A 15,762-nucleotide genomic window follows, 5' to 3' on the forward strand; every position below is an offset into this window, starting at 1 on the left:
TCTGGATCTTAAATACCTTTTTATTTGTAATAAAGGTGTAATAAAGATGCATTTTTATTCACTTGTATGGGAATACACGTGTATATGAACTTTTAAAATACGTGTAATTAAATAAACAGACATTAATACATTTTAATATTTAAAGAACGGACTACGTGTACACGTGTAAATCAATATACGTACCAAACCGAAAGCCATACATTTACTGTTCGGTACTCAATGTTATTGGAATGGACTTTAATAGACGTGAATGAGATAACTTTCAAAATCATTGTTTTATCTTTCTACGAATTCAATCTTGCAGCTATGTACGATTTAGCATATTTACAATAGTGTAACAGCACATAAAAAAAATACGAACAATCCGCTTAGTGCGGAATATAAAGTGAAAATTTATTCTCACGTCTTTCAAAAATAAATGTTAATAAAAATAATGTATATTTCTAATACTTATGATCATCTATATTTGTTAATAAACGCGTAAAATATTTTGAAAAATAAAAACATACTCGTAACTTATTTCCATTTTATTTTCTATAAATCAATTTGCAGTTATTATAAAAAATACCGTAGTGTTAGATACATAGAAAATTATTCAAATCAATTTTTGGACAGTAACAAATTTACATATGTATTTTAAAATTACACTCTATTCATATTAGCCTTGTATATAGTTTCAAACGTTTTTCAATCGGATTTGTGCAATACGTCAAAATGTGATTTTTTACGTCACCTCATGTCATTTCATTTAATATATATATATATATATATATACATCATATCATACATATATCATGGACCTTCAAATGCATAAATCATGGTACATATATATTTTTAATACATCAATTATTATTATAAGCTATTAATAAGCCTATTATAAAAAAATATAAAATATGATATTTTGTAAATTTTGGTTTGAATAGAATAGCCCAAAAGATATTTAGGGGGGAGGGAGTTAAAATTTAAAATTCTTTACTACATACCAAATTTTTAATTTTTAATAATATATGTTAAAATATAAAATGTGTTATTATTTAGTTTATTGAAACCGTTAAAATTGTTAAATAATGACATAAAATTATACATATGTATTATTGTATATTTTACAAAATAAAAGAGACATTTCGGGGGAGGGGGGGTGTTTATAACCTGTTAACTCCCCTTGACTACGCCACTGAACACAGGTAAATTAATGTCTATGAATTTGAGGCCCTTCAAATTCCGGAGTTCCGTCCTATGCATGGACCATGCCTTGATATGGCACTGCCTAACCGGATGGATAATACGAATTCGTTGAAACCGAAAATCGAACAGCGTTCATCAAAAATTATATAAGAATAAAAGGGACGGAACACCAAAGCAATACGTGCTTATTAAAAATATCGTGCAGTACTGTACATATAACTTACATAGAACTGTTTTTTAAACTCTTTTTGTGTACGTGCATACGTCGTCGATTGACGTTGATCGATTTACGATTTTTATGGCTTCTGTGAAGTAAAATGAAAGCACGCGCTCGACAACCATAAATCCCCATTGGAGTGAGTAATTCAATGCATCCCATTGTCTTATATGTATACGCGCCCGTTTTGTTTCACTAGTAATCTACCGTGAAATGACGAGTGCCGATCTAATGTGCACGTGAGCGTGCCTGCAAAAGTCTGTGTTGGTATGTGCGTACGTGTGTGCGTGCGTGCGTGCGTGCGTGTGTGCGTGTGTGTGTGTGTGTGTGTGTGTGTGTGTGTGTATGCGTGTGTGTTGTTATTATCCATTATTATTTTGCGACCGGCCGACGCCCCGTGACAGTCAAGGGAAGCTGTAGAAACGATAGGGTACTTTCATACTGTACACAATAGACCCATAAAACCCGTACGGGTATTAAATACGCGCGGGTTATACGTATACGATATTATAACAACAATGATTATTTTCATTTCGTATAATATCACATATTTATATACACTTTTATTATTATTATTATTCCGATAATTGCCGTATCGTATTTTAACATTTTATTTATTTTTTTCTCTCTTTCTCTTTTTCAGTTGGCCACGAACAGCGTTCTCCTGTTGGCGTCAAATTGTTTGGGACTTTTGTCTTATTTCCTAGCAGACAAGCAACAGCGAACCGCATTTCTGGAAACACGACAATGTCTCGAAATGAAAATGGTTATAGAAGAACAATCGACCGAACAGGTAAAACTACGTTTGCTCGTATTACATATACCTACGCATATATACGTATAAACTTTTTCCGTCCCCGAGTTATTGTCAACATAATATCTTGTGTTCTCATAAACGGTATATTAAATTCATTACAACAATACGCATTTTATTTCGTCGTAAACCATTATACGGTACTACTTTTACATTTTTTACGTGTATACCTTTTATGTACCACCTATTGCACACCTATAGTAGTTCCAAACGCATAACGTTCATCACGTTTGAGATATTGAATAACATTCATTCGACGGACGACGGCCGTTTGACAATTTTCCGAAAACAATTTTTTCATCGATAAAACATATTATCTGTGTAGGTATACTTGCGCTAGACTTCGTTGCATACGCAAACCGTGCGTTTTCACCCGTGTACGAAATGTTTAAGCCTTCTTTCGTGAATAATAACAATAGCGATTCTAATGATGTACGGTTATTAATTCGTAAAACGTAACCATTACTTACACATAATACGAGTATACAACGCTACGATGGAAATTTAATTTGACACTTACTAGTTTTGTTTTATACGATACGGGAAATCGCGCTTCCGAAGGTAACTTTAAAATGCGATTTTTATTTGACTTATGTTCGCTCGCTGTTCGTGATTATTTACACTTACAAAGTCTTGTTCAACGAACGAGGTACATCGTATTAATGAGATGAAAACATAATTAAGTTTAAAAATACATAATTATAAATTTTCGCAATTCGAATGATAAAATAAAAAAATTAATTGTTTAATATTATTTATCTAAAAAAACTTGGAAATGTTTGGATAATTTATACTACCCACTCACTCTATTATTAACTTGTTTTAATGTTAACGTATTTAAACTTAAAATAGTGCGCTCATTCATGTTGGCCAAAATTAAATAAAAATGTAAAAACTGGACCAGATGCAGCCAGCGTTAGGTGTTATGCCGGCATTTGTGACACTTCGTTCTCACATCGGTTCCATGTCACTAAACTAAAACTTAATAATAAACCATCGCATTATGAAACGTTTCCGAGTATAGTTTTCGATTACAGTACTGCGTCAAACTGTCAAACAGTTATGTATGTGAAGGATTTTAAATATCATTAGAATTGCAAGTAAAATATTTAATAAAAAACATCCTTTGTCAAAGTACTTAGAAACACTAAATTTCATTGTTGTAAGAGTTCAGATAATTTTTTCTACAAAAAAACGTAATCATAAACTAAACTATAAGAATATAACTTAGAAAATAAAAACTTTCTTTACCTTGTTTGGAATCTGAAATACCAAACATTATAGTATAATGTTATATATATTATATTCGAAAAATATTTTAACTATTGGATTTTATTTATCAAATATCCACTCTGCATTATTATACGACATAATAACACAACACAAAACACAAGTAATTTATATGTAACATTGTATTTTACAAAAAAATGAATTTGTTCAATTTCACAACGAATTATTTAATTAAACAATAATCATTATTATAAAACTTTCTATCGCAGTGGCTCGCAGTGTTAATCACGCAGTTTTAATCATTTTGATCTTATGATTTATATACTTACGGAAATATTTTTTTTTTTTTTTTGACGATAAAGTCATCTTAAGAATATTTCATATGAACTGAAAAAAAAATTAAAATTATACGCATTGAATCAAATATAAAGATCATTTTTTAATTTTAAAAGTTTTCTAAGATTAAACAAACAAATTTTAAATAAAAGGAAAAACTCGTCCGATTTGTAATAAAGTTGTTAAAATGTCCATCAAAGTATACAGCATATAACTATTTAGGAAGAAAAAGTGTTTTAAAAAGTTATATAAAGTATTATTTATTAGTAAATTGGTAGCAAAATGGAATGTACTTCTAATTTACAAAATTGCTAAAGTTTTATAATTTTACGAAGTATAAAAAGTTTAAATTACAATTGAAGATATTATGAATTTATGATATACAAAAAATTTCTATGGTGATATTATTTTATGATTAACTTTGATTAAATAAATCTTTTATGATGTTAAGACATAAGTAGCTGATAAAAAAATAATTGTAAGCGCTTCCAACCCATTGCCTTTATTATATTTGTTATATATTGTAACTAAAAAGGAGCTGGATCAATGGAAATTTATAGCTTTGGTTATGCAACTTCTTTCAAATTTCCATCGTAAAAACTTCAAAGCTCTGTTGTATTTATTATTTATGGGAAAATTTTGAACATTAACAATATTCACGAGAATAAATTAAAATCAAGAATTCTATTCATTATAATGAAAAATTCTTTTATTCGAATTAAAAAGGTGACCTAAGCAATTATTATATATACTTATTAATAATTTTTTTCTTTTACTGAATAAATGTAACAAAGTATAAAGTTAGTCATTTAACCTTAATCATAAAATAGTATTACATAGTTTAGACCCTTAAGAGATAACTAAGAGAGTCATCGGCAATTTAGATACATTTGCGAGAATATATTTAAAAAAAAAACTGAATTTTACATTAAAATATTCAATTTGAACTATTTTTCGGCATTATAAACACAGAAAAACGATTGAAATCCTTTCAATGCCGTTGACTATTATTATATTATTACTTGTGATTCACAGGTTGTAAAGTATATATTTTGTGATTTCGTTTGTTTTTCATCCCGATATATTTTTTTCATCACGTATTGAAAAATATGTAATATACATATAAATGGCTGCATTCAATATAATCTCTATCGCTCTGATGGTCTCGATTTTACGGGATTAAAGTACGATAAAAAAATAAATAGATACAAAAAATTTACTTGTAAAAATGTATCACATTACTATTTCATAGTATGATGATCGCTTTACATCAGTTATACATTTTGAAGTAAATTATGAAAGTTTATACAGAGCGCGCTCAATATGATACTCCAAAAAAGGTTATGATTTTAGCCTAACACATAATATACAATTTAATACTGTTATATAAAATGACCTTCCAGGCGTATAATACTTACTGTAGCAATCAAATCGAATTTAATTTTATTAACGTTCAATATTTTGAAAATTCTTGTTTACACTTAATGTCTATTTTAAATCTTCAATATACGCCGATAGTATCGTAATATTTTGAGAGATATATGATAGGCAGTATACCGTAAGAGAAAATAACTAATCTATAAACAAATTTTTTTCGAGGGCGGGGGGGTATATCTTTTTCTTCTGATGGAGCAATGCCCTTCCGGTCACCATCTGTAATAAATATTGCTAGCATTGCTTGTTTTTACAATTTCTTAATATTAATAGAGGAAAAGGCAAATAAAAATATATAAACATTTGATAGAGCAATAAAACGAGATCCATTCAAAACTCAAAGTCATAATCGTTTTTCGATTATTGTATTCGAACATATACAAAAATGAATACAGCAATGTGACTGACTATCCTCGTATTATGTACTCCGTCGTCTTCGTAGAGATATACCAACAAGAATGAGACGACGACAGCAGTATTAAACCTACTCGACGCCTTTATTTTTCCATCAAATTGGAATTTCTTTTAGTCTTTCGAAATTATAAATCTATGTCGTTATATATAATCCGTTCGGCAGTTTATTTATCAAAAACTAGATTGATAGGTACATTATTTCAGATTAAATTCGGAATATTTTTATTTTTTTTTTTTATTAGTTTTCAAATTTATTTTGTTTGTTTATTTCCTCGGGCTGTCGGTATTTCAGTTTTCTAGCCCATAGTGATTTCGATTTTGTTATTTGCCTTGTACCTACATAGGGTAAAAAAACTTTAGTTTACGGTAGCTTACGAAACCATAAATCAATTTCAATAGGGCTTGTCGTTATTCATATGGTACGTTTTAGGAACACAGGCAATCTACCGAGATGATCCACTCAAGTTGTGTATACATAATAACATACAACAAATTTTGAATACCAATTTGAATCGTGAAAACCTGACATTGATGAAAAAAAAAATGTCTGCTTATGCATACAAAAAAAAATAAATATAGTTAGGAATATTTTGATCGCAGATTTTTTCTTTGGCCGTTACGTGTTTACTACACAGAAAATCAAATATTTTTTCTATTGTTTTTTATTTTTATTTTGTTAATGCGACATTACATACGTTATGGGAAATATTTTTTTTTTTTCTTATTAATATTTATAAAATGGAAAATATTATTTCAGCATTCAATATTGAAAATTATTTCATAATATTGTTTAAATAGAATTATTTTTATAACTATATATGCATATAATGTGATATGTATGAATAGATACTAATTTTATTAGAACTACTCACTTTAAACCAGGGCTTAAAACCGGTAACCGGTTTGTAACGAAAACCGGTAAAAAACCGTAAATTTGAAAACCGAAAACCGATAACTACTTTTAGTTTTGGAATGCTGGAATCGGTTATTGGTTATCGGTACCAAGGTAAATATCTAAATATTAACATCAAAGCGGTTACCTCGTATTTTCAATCCCGGTTTTATAATCAAAATCTATTCCCGACCAAAATAATTAATAATTTATTCGTGGTATTAATACTTGAATTATGTCATGTTTACATTAGGTATACAATTATAGTTGAATTTAGTTTTTCAGCCAATTTTAAATATTTTTCCCCAATTAATGGCCATCGAGTATTGCTTATCTGTTGTGAATATCATATATATATATATATATGTAGGTATAACTATATTTTTCTTTAAACTATACATTATAATATTTTTTTGATTATCATTATCTTGATCATAATATGTTTTCAACTTTAAAGCAGTTTGAAAAAATAAATATTGAAATTGAATGAAATCGACCAAATTAAAGCATATTATGTTTTTGATTTTGTAATAAGTAATAAAAGTTATATTATGAATCCATGAATCGCCTAAATAAACTGTTTTAAAAATATGATTAAAAAATTGAAAAATATGATTTTTAAAAACCGGTTTTAAACGGTAACTGATTACCAAAAAACCTTATCATCGGCTTTTAAACGATTTAAGGTTATTATAGTTTTTGAAATATCCTTAAAGAAACGGTTACCGGTTACCATAATATCATAACTAAACTATAACGATAATACTCATTGAACAACAATCGTACACTTTCCGTTACAGATTTTCCGAGTTTGACTAGAAATTTTGAATTAAAACTCGTATTTTTTGATGCAACATCATAGATAATAAATATACGAGTACTAACACTATTATTTTATCTGCACGTACCTTATTGCTAGTTCAAAAGTATCGTTATTTAATAGCCACATCAAGTATATTTAAGTGTCACGGTTAAAACGTTTGAGATTATATATATATATATATATATATATATATATATATTAATTAAAATATATTTAAAAATTGGTATACATATTTAAATTAAATTTAGAAAAAATATACTTGAATAGATATACATGATCATGTTTTTTTTCATATTTAGATAGATAAAATTCCATAAGTTTATCAACTTTATTTAGTAATAACTATTTATTATAATACTGAAGACGTATTTTTATTTATTTTACATCTATTTTATTCGTACTTAGCTCGACCTCTTTTTTACTCGAGATACGATTTATTTTCTTTTACTTATTTGTTTTTATATTATTTTACAATGAAATTAAAATTAAACATGAATTTTTCTAAATTGTATACAATTAAGTATAGTAACTCTAACTCATTATAAAATAATATACAGGTAATCAAATTCAAATAATTAAATATTTTAAATTTCAGCATGTTTAAAATTAGAGTTTTATAAAGAAATTAAAATTTAGTTTTAATGGTTTTATGATAATGAGCGTAGAGCTGGAGGAAATAATAATAATAATTATTGAATACCGTAGACCGTAGTACTACCTTCATTATTTAATAAATAATATTAATACTGTAAGGATATTGATATAGCTCATTTAACTACAAGAAAACAATTTATATATATATATATTTTTTTTTTTTTTTACCTTAGTACTGCTTTTCTTTCCAAAGTTTTATTTTTTAAATATTCTTTCCCTAAGTTCACTTGAATGAATATTACGTGGAATAAATAAAAAATATTTTAAACTTTTGATATTTTATGCGAAAGTACTTTTACAAATTACCATTCATTTGTTACGAATTATAATATAATATTGAAAACAAAAAACCATTTTTAATTTTACTACAATTGTTAAATATATTTTATACTTAATACAATGTATTTATAAAGCTGATTTGAATTCGATTTAATATTAAAAATACATTCCTCGCTGGGCTCAAAATCTAAAAAAGGTATAACATTTTTTATTTTTTGTACATTGTAATACGATATTAAAACCATGTTTTATTATTTATTTTAACGTACAATGAAATCTCTAGTTTTTGAACGCATAGTAAAATTAATTTCCAAGCTTTTTATATATTGGAAAATAAATACTTTATTTACATAAAAAATATTAAAATAAAATCATTTTAAACTTAAGGGTTTACTGTTTGTAGTAATAGAAAATCCACTATCGTTCCGACACCGGATAAACATGGTTTGAGCTAATCTTTTCTGTTTATTTTTGTAATCCACCAGAAAGGAGTTGACAACAAAAATAGACCAAAACATAAACCTGAGTATTGGAGATTTTTTACCAAGTTGGTTATATTTGCAAATATTTTCGTATATTTATTATTTTTATGAAAATCTACATATTTATAATAGACGAGATAGCATAGTTTAGTTATTTATTTTTTACACCGTAAGTTATTTCTAATAAAAGAAAAGAAAATTTAATAACTATACATCTTTTTGTTTTGTACTCATTAACTTTTGGGGATTTAATTTTGTTTTTAATTTAAATATTTTTTCCGACGACGATAGTATTTTTATTTAGAAACATATACTTTGAACCAAACAACGTAAACAATATTTTTTCGAAGGATAGTATTATTTAGTTATATCATTATAAAATTTTCATTTTAGATAATACAATTAAAAAAAAAAAAAAAAAAATGTATTCCTAGAATTTCGCAATAAAGTTTTTCGATTTTTACTGCGGAATTTCTGAGAGAAATCGATGAGAAATTCTAAAAATGACCTGTTGAAAACACCTACTGTGTCCGATTTCGCGCTTTACGAAACTTTATAATATAATATGAACGCTATCGCCACCCTCGGATGAGTATTGCTGAAAAAGAAAATCACATGTTATACAGACGAGTATAGATGTTGCCTGCTCTCTCGTGCTCCGTTTGGAGAGTGTGCCTCGTACCCGAAACACTGCGCATTCGTTTCTCTCTAGTCATTATTTTCACAGTTCACGAACCAAACTTATTTGTATTGCAAGACACATATTACTGTATTGCCGTACACATCGAGCAGCGTGGGGCGCGTAAGCCTTCCGAAACGTGTTATTTTCTTCTCGATTAGTTGTGTAGAAGACCTACGCGCGTTCCCGAAGTACTATTATCGCGTTTTTCGTTTCAATAATACGTCGGTCAAAGCTGTAATACATACATATATATATATATATATTCACATATATTTATGTATACGGTAGACGTGGTAGACACAGTGACGGCCGCTTCAACAGTATATATAAATATATACGTATTATATTCTCAAAAGCACTCGTTGTCGTTCGTCTTGCACACTCCACGGAATTGCTGCGCGTGTGATATTCGTTAAATACGTTATTGATTATTTTAGATTCGCATCGGAAAATAATAATACTGGCATTAGGTTCAGTGTATACGACGTATATTATATTCGTTCTCACCGGCGGTCGTTATACGCCTCCTCGTCTTCTGTAAACGTCATTTCATTGGACCGAAAACATGATTGAAATATATAATGGTATACGTGTGTATATATATATATGCATATTTAATACTACGGTCGAATAATCCTTTTTTTCATTTCTAAAAAAAAAAAAAGTTATTCCATTTACACAAGAAAAAATTAACTGATGAGTATAAAAAAATGATTTAGGCTATTGAATAACATGACTCGTTAAGCTTGTCCACCTCGTGGGCCATGAGTCCGGATTTAAAATTGTTTATCGCTATTAACATATTCCGGTTTTAAGGTTAAAAAACGTTTACTATTCATCTGTGCAGATTAAATCATTTTTCATTCATAAGGCGATGTATGAGCTCTGTTATATTTTTGATTCCGTTGACGTGGTTAACGAATTTCAATTCTGAACTTGGCCTGGATTTAATAAATATAACACTTATTATTAAGTTTTAAATTCCTATTTAAATAGATTAAGAAAGAAATATTATACAGTCTTAGATTATATTGAACGAGTCTGTACGTGACTGTTTTATATATTAGGTATATATACATGCATGTATTAAATTTATCAAAAACTAAAAATGGTCACGGGATGTAACAGTGTTACAAAGTTTTATAAATTTTTAATCCCAAGTCTCTTTTCCACTAAACAGCATTCAGGAAGACTACGAAATTTTAAACTTAACCGCGTTAATCGTTATTTATATTTGTGTTCTGATAAACATAAATAATAAAAAACTTGAAACATTCTTAAAATCAGCATGAAAACGTTATATTATCGACCTGCATCGAAAATCGGACGTAAAAAAAATGACCCGTAACCTACAGGAATTGATTAATTTTCGATTTAAAGTTTTTTAATTAAAATCAATCAAATATTCACGATGATAAGTATTGAATTACTTGCCTAGTTCTGGAAACCTAACAAAATGTAATTGCATCTAATATTCAACAGTCAGTTGAATACTCTTCGTATTCAATTTTTTTTTATATAGGTCATAAAGTGCGCACTATAATATTCAATGTTGAACTTGTGTTCCGCGTATTCGTATGCTAAACAAATATGTGTGTATGCCTATATATATAACTGCAGGTGTGTTTATTTCTGAACGTTTTAAGATCATAAGTGGCATTCGTCACAATATACGTATAATGCGTTGCAAGTACCGGATACTACGCGAAATGTGATGGAATTGTAATAAAAGTTCTCGAAATCGCATTACTACGATAATCACCCCGTGGCAGTGCGAGGAAAATATGTTATTAAATATCTCGGTTATTATCCCGCAGAACGTACAAAATGTCTCGTGTCCGAGACCGTGAGCAAAAATAACACAAACGCGGTAAAAATTGACCGAGTAAATGTTATAAGGATAACAAAACACCATTAATCAAGCTGTGTGGTGTGTCTCCTAGTGGCTTATATAGGAGGCTTCTTTTACGTTTGTTTTTTTTTTTTACTTTTTTTTTACTTTAAAGTCAATTTTTTATTAATTTTTTTTTTTTCAGGAACGACTGTTGTTATCCGTGTTACCGGAACACGTAGCCGTGAAAATGCGTCAGGACTTGGGCGAGGCACTGGACAGTCAATTCAAAAAGATATACATGAGTCGACACGAAAACGTCAGGTATGTACCTAACTCCAGTCAACAGCTGTCGGCTATAAGTCTCGTCCGCATTCTTGCGGCAATACACGATATCATAATAATCAGTGGCGTATCCAGGGGTGGGGTTAGGGGGTTATAACTCCCCTCGAAAATGTTTAATGTATGTATATTGTCTATTGATTATAATAAAAACACACAAAATTCAAAAAAAAATTGAATGTTACATTTTTTATAACCCCTCCCAAAAAAAAATTTTGGATACGCCACTGATAACAATATTATGTATAATATTATTATATACGCGTGTGAAATAATATACTATGTTCAAAGGCGTAACCAAGAAAAATCAGAAGGTGCGGTCGCACCCGGGCTCGTTCGTATAAAACCGTATGAGCCCGAAGAAATACATTTTTTTTTCTATTCATTATTCTTCTTCCTCTTCTTGAAGTTTCTATCCGTTTCGGATGTTAGAAATCATACCGAATATTGTTTCTCTTTCTAACAACGAACAAAATAATTCATTCGTTGTTTCATTAAAACAGTTGCGGAGATTTTTCGACCAAGATATCCTCGTCCACCAACACTTATCTTGCCTTCTATTTTTTCCTGATATATAAGTTCCACTAATCCATAACTTTGGTTATTTGGTTATGTGACCCAAGTATTTATATTTCCGTGTATCTATAGTCCTCAGTAATTCCTTTTCCATTTGAATAATTAAATTAATAATAAATATTTAATGTTAATTAAATTATTATAAATGATAAAATGCGTATTAAATAGAATGTAAAATTATATTAAAAAAACAAAAAATGTTTAAAATAATTTTAGTATGGTGAATATACCCCCTCAGATCCTTTTAATATATACATGGATGAGAGGGGCCCGCTGAAAATTCAAATCCAAATTTTGAAGTTACGCGCCACTGACTGTATTAAAAATAGTATGGATATAAATTTTACGATTGTGGTCGAACGGAATACGGATTTCGAGAAAACCACAGAAACGCGACGTGGTAAAAAAATAAAATACGAGTATTGGCCACGCGATGACTTACTTTTATCGGGAAATGTTCAATTATCGAAATGTACCTAACCCACGAGCACGCAGCGATCAACAAGGTCGGAAATATTTGTGTACGCGCGTTCGCGAATCGTGAAGATTCCGTTTTAGCCCGGGCGACGGTAAATGGTGTACGGCAAGTTAAATCACGGTCGCATTTAAGAATTCTCACCTCGGAACGGTTAACGGTTGAAAAATCCGAAATCATTATCCACTCGGCATGGCACGCGCGTAATCATGGGGCGGTGACAATACGGGTCCAAACGACTCAGTGCCCAACGCAAAGATTCACGTATTAAAAAAGTGTTCCGTTGATTATAGTTTTTTCCGTCGATCGAACTCTCGTAAAACTTTGACAGATTTATAATGTCTACCTACGCATTTTTCAAGGTTTAACATCTTTACAACCAACTTGTACCGCACCGAAACAGACCCTAAATGTAGGTACGCGCTACAGTGGTCCGTCGGGGTAGTTAACGATTACGTGCGTTTACCGCCCGAGCTAGTAATATGAATTCCAACATGTCCAGTGTACACAGTTGACAAAGCTTCTAATGTATATTTACCGTAATCAATACGTACCGGGGCGTAGTTTAGGAGGGTATCGCAAAGTGTAACATCGTATTAATAATGCGCAAATGTGGCACTCGACTTACAACTGCTCGAACACCGGAAAATACGGTTGCGTATTAACAAAACCACGTATTCATGCTCTATAGTTAAAGATAACGACAAAGATACGATTACCAAAATGTTTTTTTTTTTTTTTTTATGGTGAAAATAAAACAATTATACATTTTGTTTAGTTATATGTATCGGCTATTACATAACTTATAAATAATATACAGGTAACAATAAACAAAACAAAAGTACTGTTTATTGCAATCAATTATTCACTAATATTAGAGTTATTCGTGGCCGCGGAAACCAGAATGTAATCGTTTGCATTCAATTGAAAATCTCTTTTCATCAATTTTTTAAATGCAAACGATTATATATATATATATATATATATATATATATATATATATATATATATAATTTCCACGTAGGCTCTACCAATTTTAAGAATTTGTATAGCGTATCTATACATTATAATTCTGAAATGAACTGAAATACTGTTCGTTATACGTAGTTAATTACATACTTTACAGTTGTAAAACATTATTTTTGAAATCCCTCATTTATGTAGATCAAGTCACATTAACTAAATTTATTGCTCGTTAAAATTATTTAAATTATAAATTTTATTAAGTAAACTGTATATTACTTACATATAAGATATCAATATCAAATTCATATCAACGTTTTATTTATGTGTATTGTATCAAATGGGTTTCCATTTAATAATAATAATGTAAGGGTAAAATTGGACATTTTCGAAATTCCCTACGGAGGTCGTACACAATTTTATTCGTTATTGGTTCGAACCGATATATTTACATTGATAATATTATATTTTTTGGATATATCGTTCGCATGTAAAATACACAAGTATATGCGTACCACGTACCCACACAAAATGTTGTACACAATCTCCCGCAATTTGTCTCATCTACAATGACCAGTATTAGAGTTTAAAAATAGTAAAACTGCCCACCGCTGAGTTAATTAGTAAAACAATATAAAAAAATGTGTTTCGATTCGATTAAGCGTGTTAAACATATGGTAATATTTTTCGTGTTGACATTTCACCAGGGAACAATACAATTGTTACTAAATTTTAATTTGCAAGTCATTCACGTAGTCGACAAATAATGTTAATACAATAATATATTCACGTATATTCACAGAATAAATAAATTACAACGTTTTAACAAAAAAAAAAAAAAAAAATAAGAAAAACGTTTCAATACTAATCAAATGAATTCATTTGGTGGTGGTTTTTTTTAATTTTATTTTATTTTTCGTAATTTACTTTTTCCGTGTGCTCATTGTAAACATAAAAATTTTATTCGTTTTCTTTTCATTTCTTATGTTACTTTAAAACATGTTTTTCTAAAACACATAGTTTTATTGACAACGTTTCTAACAATACATTTATTACTTGTTGAGTGGATGGGTGTAGAACATAAAGTCGTGAACACTAGTAACAGCAAATAGCTGTTGCAACATTTGGCGTTTTAGCTTCTTCTGAACGTTTTATCACTTCATACACTTTAGCGTTCAATGAATTTTTCAGTTTGAAAAAAAAAATGGAAAAGTTCATACATATGCTCTATATAATATTCTATCTGACAAAGTAAGTTCAAACAAATAAATTGTGAAAACTAATATGGTTTTTGAATTTGGATTAAGTGCGTACTAGTCTAAAAGTCTAAAAGTCTTGGAAGTCTAAAAACTTCAAATTAATTATTATTTTACGTTATCCCAAATTACATATTCTGTGGTTGGTATGTTTGTTAAAGATCAGAACTTATAGAGTTACTATCTTTTAGACACTCTAATTTCTAAGTTTTTGATTTAGGAAAAATTAACGAACTTATACATACATAAAAAGTAAAAATAATTAACTGATAAATGTAAAATTAACGATAAAAAAAATATATATCATCAAAAATATTAATCATTAGAGTTTAAAATAAAATCAAAGAATCACTTAAAAAAATTTAATTATAATCTTAATATAATTTTAATAAAAACTATGAAAGAAGTGTTGTATAATAATTTATTTTACTATCATATTTTTAATAAAAAACAAAAAGTGCTCTTTTCTAACAGTATAATATACAAAATGTAATTCATTATGAGTTTTGAAAATATTATACAGATAACACGTAGTTAAATTACCATTAAACATTTATTATAAAAACGTATTTAATTTAGTATAATCAGAAAATAACCAGGAAAAGTTTAATAAAATAGTAAGTAAATTATATTATATATAAAAATAAATTGTTTAAATATTTTAAACAATAAAATTTTATATTTTTATTTTTTTTTATATCATTTAAATATTTTACTAGAATAAAAACGCTGAAATTAAATTGGAAATATCATTCTAAATTAAAAATTAATTTTTACTTCCTTGGAACTAAGTAGTTTTTAATTTTAATTTCTAATAGATTATAAAATATGTATGACAGAATATAGTTGGTACGAATATGCAACAAACACTACCAAG

General features: G+C 28.5%; 1 protein-coding gene across 2 annotated transcripts in view; it reads left to right on the top strand.

Annotated features, from left to right (window-relative positions):
* LOC112688644 (adenylate cyclase type 3) overlaps window positions 1-15,762 on the top strand; it is a 121,109-nt gene that overhangs the window by 90,535 nt on the left and 14,812 nt on the right. For both annotated transcript variants that reach the window (XM_025561941.1, XM_025561942.1), the window contains 2 exons: window positions 2,046-2,195; window positions 11,479-11,597. In XM_025561941.1, the coding sequence (XP_025417726.1) occupies window positions 2,046-2,195; window positions 11,479-11,597 (269 nt within the window). The remainder of the gene's footprint in view (window positions 1-2,045; window positions 2,196-11,478; window positions 11,598-15,762) is intronic.

The sequence above is a fragment of the Sipha flava genome, unplaced genomic scaffold, assembly GCF_003268045.1.
Source record: "Sipha flava isolate LNK unplaced genomic scaffold, YSA_version1 3_pilon_pilon, whole genome shotgun sequence".
Lineage (NCBI taxonomy): Eukaryota > Metazoa > Arthropoda > Insecta > Hemiptera > Aphididae > Sipha > Sipha flava.